Source organism: Tarenaya hassleriana, unplaced genomic scaffold (assembly GCF_000463585.1).
Source record: "Tarenaya hassleriana unplaced genomic scaffold, ASM46358v1 Cleome1, whole genome shotgun sequence".
In the NCBI taxonomy this organism is placed as follows: domain Eukaryota; kingdom Viridiplantae; phylum Streptophyta; class Magnoliopsida; order Brassicales; family Cleomaceae; genus Tarenaya; species Tarenaya hassleriana.
Genome location: NW_010960187.1, coordinates 11,473,884 through 11,483,424, shown reverse-complemented (window position 1 = coordinate 11,483,424; position 9,541 = coordinate 11,473,884). Strand labels below are relative to the sequence as shown.

The 9,541-nt window shown below is 40.4% G+C and overlaps 2 protein-coding genes across 3 annotated transcripts; both read left to right on the top strand.

Annotated features, from left to right (window-relative positions):
• The first annotated feature begins 331 nt into the window (after positions 1 to 331).
• On the top strand, positions 332 to 4,560 carry LOC104823667 (microtubule-associated protein 70-3-like). 2 transcript variants are annotated; one of them, XM_010555352.2, is made up of 12 exons: positions 332 to 472; positions 599 to 948; positions 1,110 to 1,195; positions 1,914 to 1,979; positions 2,075 to 2,245; positions 2,349 to 2,519; positions 2,617 to 2,772; positions 2,879 to 3,025; positions 3,154 to 3,225; positions 3,320 to 3,853; positions 3,954 to 4,126; positions 4,251 to 4,560. In XM_010555352.2, exons 2-12 carry the CDS (start codon positions 681 to 683, stop codon positions 4,288 to 4,290), a joined length of 1,884 nt encoding a protein of 627 aa, XP_010553654.1. In that variant the 5' UTR covers positions 332 to 472; positions 599 to 680; the 3' UTR covers positions 4,291 to 4,560. The 2 variants fall into 2 exon arrangements, with proteins under 2 accessions (XP_010553654.1, XP_010553646.1); XM_010555344.2 differs by having other exon boundaries at positions 333 to 492.
• Positions 4,561 to 4,664: 104 nt separating this feature from the next.
• LOC104823660 (dynamin-related protein 1C) lies at positions 4,665 to 9,510 on the top strand. Its single transcript, XM_010555332.2, has 16 exons — positions 4,665 to 5,146; positions 5,288 to 5,351; positions 5,656 to 5,763; positions 5,892 to 5,993; positions 6,214 to 6,264; positions 6,349 to 6,410; positions 6,707 to 6,797; positions 6,883 to 6,947; positions 7,038 to 7,232; positions 7,329 to 7,448; positions 7,538 to 7,608; positions 7,824 to 8,049; positions 8,180 to 8,230; positions 8,385 to 8,619; positions 8,704 to 8,843; positions 9,193 to 9,510. The coding sequence occupies exons 1-16, from the start codon at positions 5,015 to 5,017 to the stop codon at positions 9,316 to 9,318; spliced, it is 1,839 nt and encodes a 612-aa protein (XP_010553634.1). The 5' UTR covers positions 4,665 to 5,014; the 3' UTR covers positions 9,319 to 9,510.
• Positions 9,511 to 9,541: the final 31 nt, after the last annotated feature.

Genomic DNA, 9,541 nt, shown 5'->3' with positions numbered 1-9,541 from the left:
GGTTATTGTCATAGATATAAATGCTTATTTTCCCGCCTAATCCAACTAGTATGAACCGTGATAAATAGTTTATTAATACATGGATTGCGATATATAATTTGAGTTAATGTTGGAATTGTGATAAATAAAGAAGGAAAATTTTAGAAAGGAAATTAATTTCCCGCTTAACGAAACAAACGGGTTTCTTCTCTAATTAATCACACTTGTAAATCAAAGATTAACGCAGTTAATTAACGTAATCAATAGTGACGCAATCACCTCTCTCAATCAACTCTCTCTATTATTATACAGAAAAACATATGTGACCACAACCATAAACCTCATTTAAATCTCTCTCCCTCTCTCTCTCTCTCTCTCTCTCTCTCTCTCTCTCTCTAAGATAGTAAAAGAAAAGTGTTCCATATAGCGCCGGTTCGGCAGATTTCAAACCCTAGAGTTTGGATTGTGAGGAGTCTGCGCCATTGTTGGATGAGTTAGTGTTCGTCCTTCTTTGTAAGTCCGGCATTTTGGTTTTTGCTTCAGTTTGGTAACTAATTCTCTGATAATGTTCTGATATAGGTCTGTGGTCTCTGTGTTGCGTGTGTGTTACTTGTTGCAGGTGATTCTGCTCGATTGGAACCCTAGCATTTGGATCCTTGGGATCTGGATGTCTGGTGAGGAGTGAAGATCTAGATCGGAATATGGAGGTGGGAGGAGTTCCGCCGGAGGTGAACAATGGGCGGACGACCGTAAGTGAGAGCCTGTCGACGGTGATGGCCCCTTCTACGCAGCCATCTTCGTTGACCGTATCGGCGTCTTTTAGGGAAGGAGGAGGAGGTGGGGGTAAGAACTCGTCACGACGGAGGTCGGTGCGACCGAGCTTTGACGCTGACAACGAGTTCATCACGTTACTCCATGGCTCGGATCCGGTGAAAATTGAACTCAATCGGCTCGAGAACGATGTCAGAGGTGGGAAATGCTGTTCGATCTGTGGATTTCGTTTGGTCGACTTTGGATCTATTTTGAGTTTACTTTGACGATTATTTGCGGTAGAAATTGGTTTGGATGCGTATTCACTTGCCCTTACGTGCATGCATGTCATTCTCACTTTAAGCATTCTTCGAGTGCAGATAAGGATCGGGAAGTATGCGAAGCACAAGCGGAGATCAAAGCATTGAGGTTGTCGGAACGGCAGAGAGAGAAGGCTGTTGAAGAGGTTAATATTTACATAAGCTTGGACTATCTTAAAAGTTCCTAAATATTTTCATGAATTACAATGTATTTACTTCCTACCCTGTTGAACTTAAGAGGCAATTTGGTGGATTTTATTGATGAAATATGGATGCTCTTGTGGTTGAATAGTCACTTATATAGTTTGGGATATATGGATCCTGGGGATGATATTATTCAACTCATATAGTATCATTCATTGGGTTGGAATATCTGTAGGAAATCTTTCCTTTCTCATATAATAAGTATCATTCAGTAGGTTCTGTAAGTGCGATTCTGCAAGTGTTCGTGGCTGCTCAAGTACTGGAATTTTTCATTCCGCAGTCTAGAGTTGAGGTATATTCAAATCAAGGATGGACTTGGAGGACCTTTAGGCTGGGTTGTTGTGGTTCTAGTTCTTCTGCTTCAGCTTGTTCCCTCTGTTTATGATCTGGCTTCGCTTTGATTCAGCTTGTTCCAGTCATTCTGCAGAGCACTAAAGTCCTTGTTTGGAAGACTTGTTATTATTTAGTTCTGACTGTTGTTTGTAGCAAGAGGTTCAATTACTGACACCATTAGGAGGATTTCACTAGTGTGCTCACATGTATATGTTGTCTATTTTCACACACACACAGGTGCGCACAAGCACACATATATACATATATACATATATCCATTATTGCAATACTTGTAACACATTTTTTTGCTTAATGTGATTGTTGTAGCTCACCGAGGAGTTGGGAAAGATGGAGGAAAAGCTCAAATTAACCGAAGCTCTACTTGAGAGTAAAGTATGCTTACAGTAGTTCCTCAGCTATTTTTTGTGTTGGTTACTTGATTCCTACTCTCGTGTTTCTATATTTAACTTTGTCCGATGTTCTCTCAGAACCTTGAAATTAAGAAAATTAATGAAGAAAAGAAGGCTTCCATGGCAGCTCAGTTTGCAGCAGAAGCCACTCTGCGACGGGTTCATGCTGCACAGAAGGATGATGATATGCCTCCCATTGAAGCTATCCTCGCGCCTCTAGAGGCTGAACTTAAGCTTGCAAGACAAGAAGTACTTTCCTTTTTTGAACTAAAATATCTTCTTGTACCTAGACCCAGTAAGTCTCGGGTCATATCAACAGTATGGTCACAGGGTTTGCATTGCTCATTTATAGATTGCAAAACTTCAAGACGACAACAAGGCATTGGACCGACTAACCAAATCAAAAGAAGCCGCTTTGCTTGAAGCTGAAAGAACCGTTCAGACTGCAATGGCAAAGGCTTCAATGGTTGACGATCTCCAGAACAAGAACCAAGAATTAATGAAACAAATAGAAATCTGCCAGGTACTGCTATTATCTCAATTACTCTCCATAACTTCAAATTTGTATCTCTTTGCCTGTTTATCGGCAGCTGGTCTTATTTACCATTTGTTAAAACTAGGAAGAGAATAAAATTCTGGACAAGTTGCACAGACAGAAGGTTGCTGAAGTTGAAAAGCTTACCCAGACTGTGCGAGAGCTAGAGGAGGCTGTTCTTGCTGGTGGTGCGGCTGCAAATGCTGTGAGGGATTACCAGAGGAAAGTCCAAGAGATGAATGTAATAATTCATTCGCAGTTTTTGTGCCCGAGTGAATTAAGTTTCTTAATCCTTAGAGGTATACCCCACAGTGATCATAACATGTGACAATTGGTCTTTTTCATAGGAAGAGAGAAAAGTTCTTGACCGGGAATTGGCCCGTGCAAAGGTGACGGCAAACAGAGTTGCCACTGTAGTGGCAAACGAGTGGAAAGATGCTAATGACAAAGTGATGCCTGTAAAACAATGGCTTGAAGAACGGAGATTTTTGCAGGTATTGTCTATTTTGTTTTCTCCTCGATATTGCTGCTTCAAGTTGCAAAACTTGTAATCAAATTTTATAAACACCAACAACTTAAAATAAGTGAATTTTCTCATGATTTCATGTTTCTACTCCAACAGGGAGAAATGCAACAACTGCGTGATAAGCTTGCAATAGCTGAGCGGGCTGCAAAATCCGAAGCCCAACTGAAGGTAAGAGTCTTAGCTACAAACCAAGCCATCTTTAGTCTTCTTTTGTCCTGTTTTTCTGGCCTCAAATTTGAATCATTGCCTTTGCCGTCTGAAGGAAAAATTTCAAATGCGACTCAAAGTGTTAGAGGACAGTTTGAGAGGGTCTTCCAGCGGCGGCAACCGAGGGGCATTCGATGGAAGAAACGTTACTAATGGACCTTCTCGTAGACAATCCCTCGGTGGAGCGGATAACATGTCGAAGTTTTCATCAAATGGATTTCTGTCAAAGAGGACACCTAGCTCTCAGTTGAGATCTTCAAGCAGCGGTATTAGTACAGTATTGAAACATGCAAAAGGAACATCCAGATCATTTGATGGGGGCACCAGATCTTTAGACAGGGGTAAAGTGCTAACCAATGGATCAAGATCAAATTTTCTATTCAACCAGTCTTCTGGTGAGGGCGAGACATCTAGTGCAGCGAAAGATGGAGATTCAGACGAAAAGCCGAAAGAGAAGCCAGCGACAATAAATAACGAGGATAGTGTACCAGGGATCTTATACGATTTGCTGCAGAAGGAAGTGATAACTTTAAGGAAAGCATCCCAGGAGAAAGACCAGAGCATTAAGGATAAGGATGAAGCTATAGAGGTGACACACTCATTTGATAACTTAGTAGATGATGTTGTTGTTGTTGTGTATATAGAGCCGAGATCAACAACACGTTGAGTTATCGGTTCTTGGATGATAGATGTTGGCAAAGAAGGTGGAAACACTGACAAAGGCGATGGAAGTGGAGGCGAAGAAGATGAGAAGAGAGGTAGCGGCCATGGAGAAAGAGGTTGCGGCCATGCGTGGCGTGGAGAGCAAGTCCAGACGGTCCGCAAAGGGTTCTTCAAGCACGGCTCAGCTGCTTTCTGGAAGGTAGTTGGTTCACTAAGGATTGCTCACGAAAGTCAATTAAAAAAAAAGATGTTCTAATTTTACAGGAAAATGAATGGACATTTATGATTATAAACGACATTGAATGAATGAGATTTTTTTGCAGGGCATCGGGAAGGAGCGGGATGACAAGGAGCACTCAATAAAGTAAAGAAAGAAATCGGCCTTCCCTTCCACGGCCAGAAAGAGAAAAAAAGCGCCCCATACGAGGAATACCCGAAATTGGTGTATGCTGTTCTCTCTCTCTCTCTCTCTAACATGTTAGATTCTTATTGTCCTAACCTTTTTGGTGGTGTCTTCTTCTTCGTAATTATTCTTTAAAGATCTCTCACTCCCGAAGCTGTGTTTTCATTATTGTGTGATTACTATTATTGTTATTATGTAAAAAGGGTAGAGTCTCTCTCCCTCTCTCCGTCGCACCATAATTAACCCTCCCGGCCAACATCTATATATGCTAACATATTTATGGGTCAGATAAAATTCGCCTACCACTATACTATATCCCTTTTACCATACAAAGAAAGAAGGGAATGGTTCTTTGTTGGTTACTGGTCGTTTATGCTGATTTGTGTGCATCATCAACCTTTTCAACTCTTGAAAATTTTGAATTTCAAATATGCGTCCAACCGATTCGATACAGAGCAAACCAGGGTTAAGAGTTTCCGAAATTGGCCCAACAACGATGGGTTATATTTAAGTTGGTTCCGTCGACCGTTTTCTCAGGCTCCTCTTCCCAGATTCCTCAACCCTCCACCTTCCTCACGATACCCGTCATCCACTCCCACTCATTTTGATCCCTCCTTTTTTCCTTCGATCTAGACCTGATCTTTGTCCTCACATTGCTGGATCCTTGACCCCGATCCAGGAAAAATGGCGACCATGAAGAGTTTGATAGGTCTCATCAACAAAATCCAGAGAGCTTGCACCGTCCTCGGCGATCATGGCGGCGAAGGAATGTCCCTTTGGGAAGCTCTCCCTTCCGTCGCTGTCGTCGGTGGCCAGGTTTTTCCCTCTCTCCTTTCCTTTTTATATTCACATTTAGATCCGATCTCGTTTCCGCTTTCTCCCTCTTTTTTTTTTTTTTTGGTTTCTTGCGTGTTTCATCTCTTTACCGATTTTCTTCAATGTTTCTTTCTGGATCAGAGTTCGGGAAAATCTTCTGTTCTTGAAAGTGTTGTGGGAAGGGATTTTCTTCCTCGTGGATCCGGTAATTTTCTCTCTCATTATGTCATGTTGTTCCTTGTTTGTCGGAAAATTTCGTACTTTTAGTCGTCCCGATCGATTTTAGCTTGAAACAATGTAGCATTACGGGTTACGGAATTAGGGGGTTATTGGATCTGTCCTGAGTACACTGAAGAACTAAACACGCTAGCTCTTCATTTCCTTAGGTTGCGAACAGTGTTGTTGGTTGTTCGTAGATCATTTTCTCCGAACCCTAGTCAGGCTATATCTGGTCGATCAGATATTTTCTTCAAGCGCTCATCTCAGCTCTTCTCTGTTTGATTCATTAGGTATTGTCACAAGGAGACCGTTGGTGCTGCAGCTTCATAAGACAGAAGACGGTACAACGGAATATGCAGAGTTTCTTCATGCCCCAAAGAAGAAGTTTACCGATTTTGGTAAGCTAGCAGGGCATCTTATTTGTCAATTTTTATTTGTTCCTCTGGCACTTTTTGTGAAACTGACTGTTGTTTACAATGAATTTCTTGTGGATATTCTGGCTAATAAGTGCTCCTTTCTTTTCCAGCGACCGTGCGAAAGGAAATCCAGGATGAAACTGATCGTATCACGGGGAAGACGAAACACATTTCAAACATTCCAATCCAGCTGAGCATATATTCCCCTAATGGTTTGTGCTTATGACCGCAATTCATTTGAAATCTGCCTGTCGTGAATGCTGCTGTGCGTTTATCTGATCGGCACCAGCAATTATCAGCCTTTGTTGCAAATTTTGTTGTTGTTAAGTGTAGTGGGATTAGTTATGGGGATCCACTTTACCAGTTTTTAAGGCTCCACTTCACTCATGTGAGCTTGATTTCTCACTTTAAGAAGATGCTTCTCTCTTGCAGTTGTGAATCTGACACTTATAGATCTTCCTGGTTTGACGAAGGTTGCTGTAGGTAACAATCTTTCAGCTCATCAGTGTCGTGGTTATTTCATCCGGCAAATTTTTATGTTTAGTGACATGAATATTTTTTTCGCAGAGGGACAACCGGACAGTATCGTCCATGACATTGAAAATATGGTCCGTTCTTATGTTGAGAAGGTCAGTTTGCTCTATGCTATTGATGATTGGACCTAACTCTTAAAAGAAAGAAGATTAATACATTTAAAAGTTTTGATAGACATTCAAAACTAAATTCAGCCAAAGTAGTAGACATAACAACTATAGTTACTGCTAAATGCTCAAACCTTCAATATCTGCTTGGCAACCATCAAAGCTTATGCCATGCTATTGCATCGTTAAAGATGTTATTGGGTTCTCCATCCTCAGGAAAATCCACCAGATGTGAAGTTAACCTGAAATCAATGATTTTCTCACCAATTTCGTTATATATGCAGCCAAATTGCATCATATTGGCTATTTCTCCTGCCAATCAAGATATTGCTACCTCAGATGCAATTAAACTTGCTAGAGAAGTCGATCCATCAGGTACTGTGCAATGTAGACACATGGTGCTATTAACTTTCACTATGTATACTATATTGTAGTCTTCCAATACATCATCTGTGTACAGGTGAAAGGACTTTTGGAGTTCTGACGAAGCTTGATCTCATGGATAAAGGAACAAATGCTCTAGATGTAAGGAGATTTCTAAACTTCAACATTGGGATATTGAAATAAATTTTGACTTATATAATGAATTAATGTTTGCTTTGGTTTGTGCCTAAGGTGATTGAGGGGAGATCGTACCGCTTGCAGCATCCCTGGGTCGGAATTGTGAATCGTTCCCAGGCTGATATCAATAAAAATGTTGACATGATTGCTGCACGTAGGAAGGAGCGTGAATATTTTGAAACAAGCCCTGAATACGGACACTTAGCCAGTAAGATGGGATCAGAATATCTTGCAAAACTATTGTCTGAGGTGCTCTATCATTTATAAGATTTTGACGTCATCTAAACCAAAGATTTAACACAGAGAATTCACTCTCTTCTGTTTTCTTTTTTAAATCTGTATCAGCACTTAGAGATCGTTATCAGGCAGCGTATACCAAGCATAATTGCTTTGATTAACAAAAGCATCGATGAGATCAACGCAGAGCTGGATCGCATTGGTAGGCCTATTGCTGTAGATTCAGGGGTAAGAATCCTTTCTTGACATTATCATTCCTCTGAGCAGGGTTAGAAGTGAATTTGCAGTGACTCGCCAAATGTCATGTTTGCTTCCAGGCCCAGCTCTATACAATTTTGGAACTATGCCGGGCCTTTGATCGTGTCTTCAAGGAACACTTGGATGGAGGGTAAGAGTTGCAAACTCTCTCAAGAATTGTTGGTCGTATGGTTCTTACACCGTTCGGTCTTTATACCATTACAATTAGTTCAGAGACTACGAATGCCTTAATAAAAGTTGCAAACTTTCTACAATGATGGCTTTCTCATATACATGTATGAAAACGCTCTACTCCATATGACCCGGTAAGTCTAGTTTTTCTCATATACCATCTTGTTGTTTCAGACGACCTGGTGGAGATAGGATATATGGAGTGTTTGACCATCAATTGCCAGCTGCTTTGAAGAAACTTCCCTTTGATCGCCATCTCTCTACCAAAAATGTCCAGAAAGTTGTTTCAGAAGCAGATGGTTATCAGCCACATCTTATTGCTCCTGAACAAGGATACAGAAGGCTCATTGATGGATCTATAAGTTATTTCAAGGGACCAGCTGAAGCTACTGTAGATGCGGTATGCCCTGGATCTTGTTAGGTTCCTTTATGTTTGAGGCTAGTTTCTTATATTCTGGTTATTCTCTAGATTTGTGTAGTTTCTCTTTAATAATTCCTTTATCATTATCTGAATCCTGTCTGTGTTCCAGGTGCATTTCGTGTTGAAAGAGCTAGTCAGGAAGTCAATCTCAGAAACAGAGGTGAGAGAATTTTGTAGCCAAGCAAACATATAATTGAGTGTTTCTCAATCTCAGTACAATGGGTCAAAAAATTTTGTGGCTCAATCCGCAAATACGAACAAGGAGCTATTATAAAATTCACGGGTTGGTCTTATTCTTGTGTGCCGGTTTTCAGGAACTGAAGAGATTTCCAAGCCTAGCAAGTGACATAGCAGCAGCTGCAAATGAAGCACTGGAAAGATTCAGAGAAGAAAGCAGGAAAACAATTCTGCGTCTGGTCGACATGGAATCCAGCTACCTCACGGTCGAATTCTTCCGGAAACTTCATCTCGAGCCCGAGAAAAACCCACAGCAGGCACCCCCAACTCCAAACTCTGACCGTTACGCCGATAATCACTTCAGAAAGATCGGTATGTTTATAGTAACACCTTCTACCCCTCCTCTAGTCACCACGAATCGATTATACAGATTTTCTGGATGATGGAATTTGTCAGGATCCAACGTGAGTGCGTATATAAACATGGTAATGGACACACTAAGGAACTCGATTCCAAAAGCTGTGGTTTACTGCCAAGTTAGAGAAGCCAAGAGATCACTGCTCAACTTCTTCTACGCTCAAGTTGGGAGGAAGGAGGTAAAAACCATCATCCCTTCTTCTGTGATTCTGATTAGAAGAGGCATATTATTATTGGGTCCCAATATCCTGAAAAAAAAATGAATTTTCAAAATTTATCATATGAAATACATGAACTTTGAAAACATTTCTTCAAAGATACACAGTCTTTTTTGAAAAAATTACCATAAACTCACATCCATTGTAAGATATTTGCAAACTTAGGTTTACGGCAATATTTATAAATTTTAGTAGAAATTTTATAGTTTATATATTTATATGGCAATTTTCGAACCCTGTATTATTCATTTGGGTTTGAGTTTAATAAAAAAAAAAATGGGAAATGGGTGAATGTGGTGGAATGATGCAGAAGGAGAAGCTAGGGGCAATGCTGGATGAGGATCCGCAGCTGATGGAACGAAGAAGTCAGTTGGCTAAGCGTCTCGAACTCTACAAACAAGCCCGTGACGACATCGACTCCGTTGCCTGGAGATAGTCGGAAATTACTCTTTCCACTGATTTAAATTTTTTTTTTTAAGAATGATTCGATCCCATAGAAAATGTCGTCTCTTTGTTAGATATTTAGCAATTTCATCGTCAACATATATATATATATATATATATATATATATGTATGTATGTGATACGATTCATTTCGTATGAATTTGAGTTTACATTGGAACGAATATTTGATGGAAATGAATACGTTTGGGGACCTT

What these genes read in the sequence shown, in the direction of transcription:
- LOC104823667 (XM_010555352.2), top strand. Translation starts at nt 681, where the DNA reads ATGGAGGTGGGAGGAGTTCCGCCGGAGGTGAACAATGGGCGGACGACC. An exon ending in AACAAATAGAAATCTGCCAG is followed by an intron (nt 2,520 to 2,616) that starts GTACTGCTATTA and finishes TGTTAAAACTAG; the next exon opens with GAAGAGAATAAAATTCTGGA. An exon ending in ATAAGGATGAAGCTATAGAG is followed by an intron (nt 3,854 to 3,953) that starts GTGACACACTCA and finishes CTTGGATGATAG; the next exon opens with ATGTTGGCAAAGAAGGTGGA.
- LOC104823660 (XM_010555332.2), top strand. Translation starts at nt 5,015, where the DNA reads ATGGCGACCATGAAGAGTTTGATAGGTCTCATCAACAAAATCCAGAGA. An exon ending in GAAGAAGTTTACCGATTTTG is followed by an intron (nt 5,764 to 5,891) that starts GTAAGCTAGCAG and finishes TTTCTTTTCCAG; the next exon opens with CGACCGTGCGAAAGGAAATC. An exon ending in CTATTGCTGTAGATTCAGGG is followed by an intron (nt 7,449 to 7,537) that starts GTAAGAATCCTT and finishes GTTTGCTTCCAG; the next exon opens with GCCCAGCTCTATACAATTTT.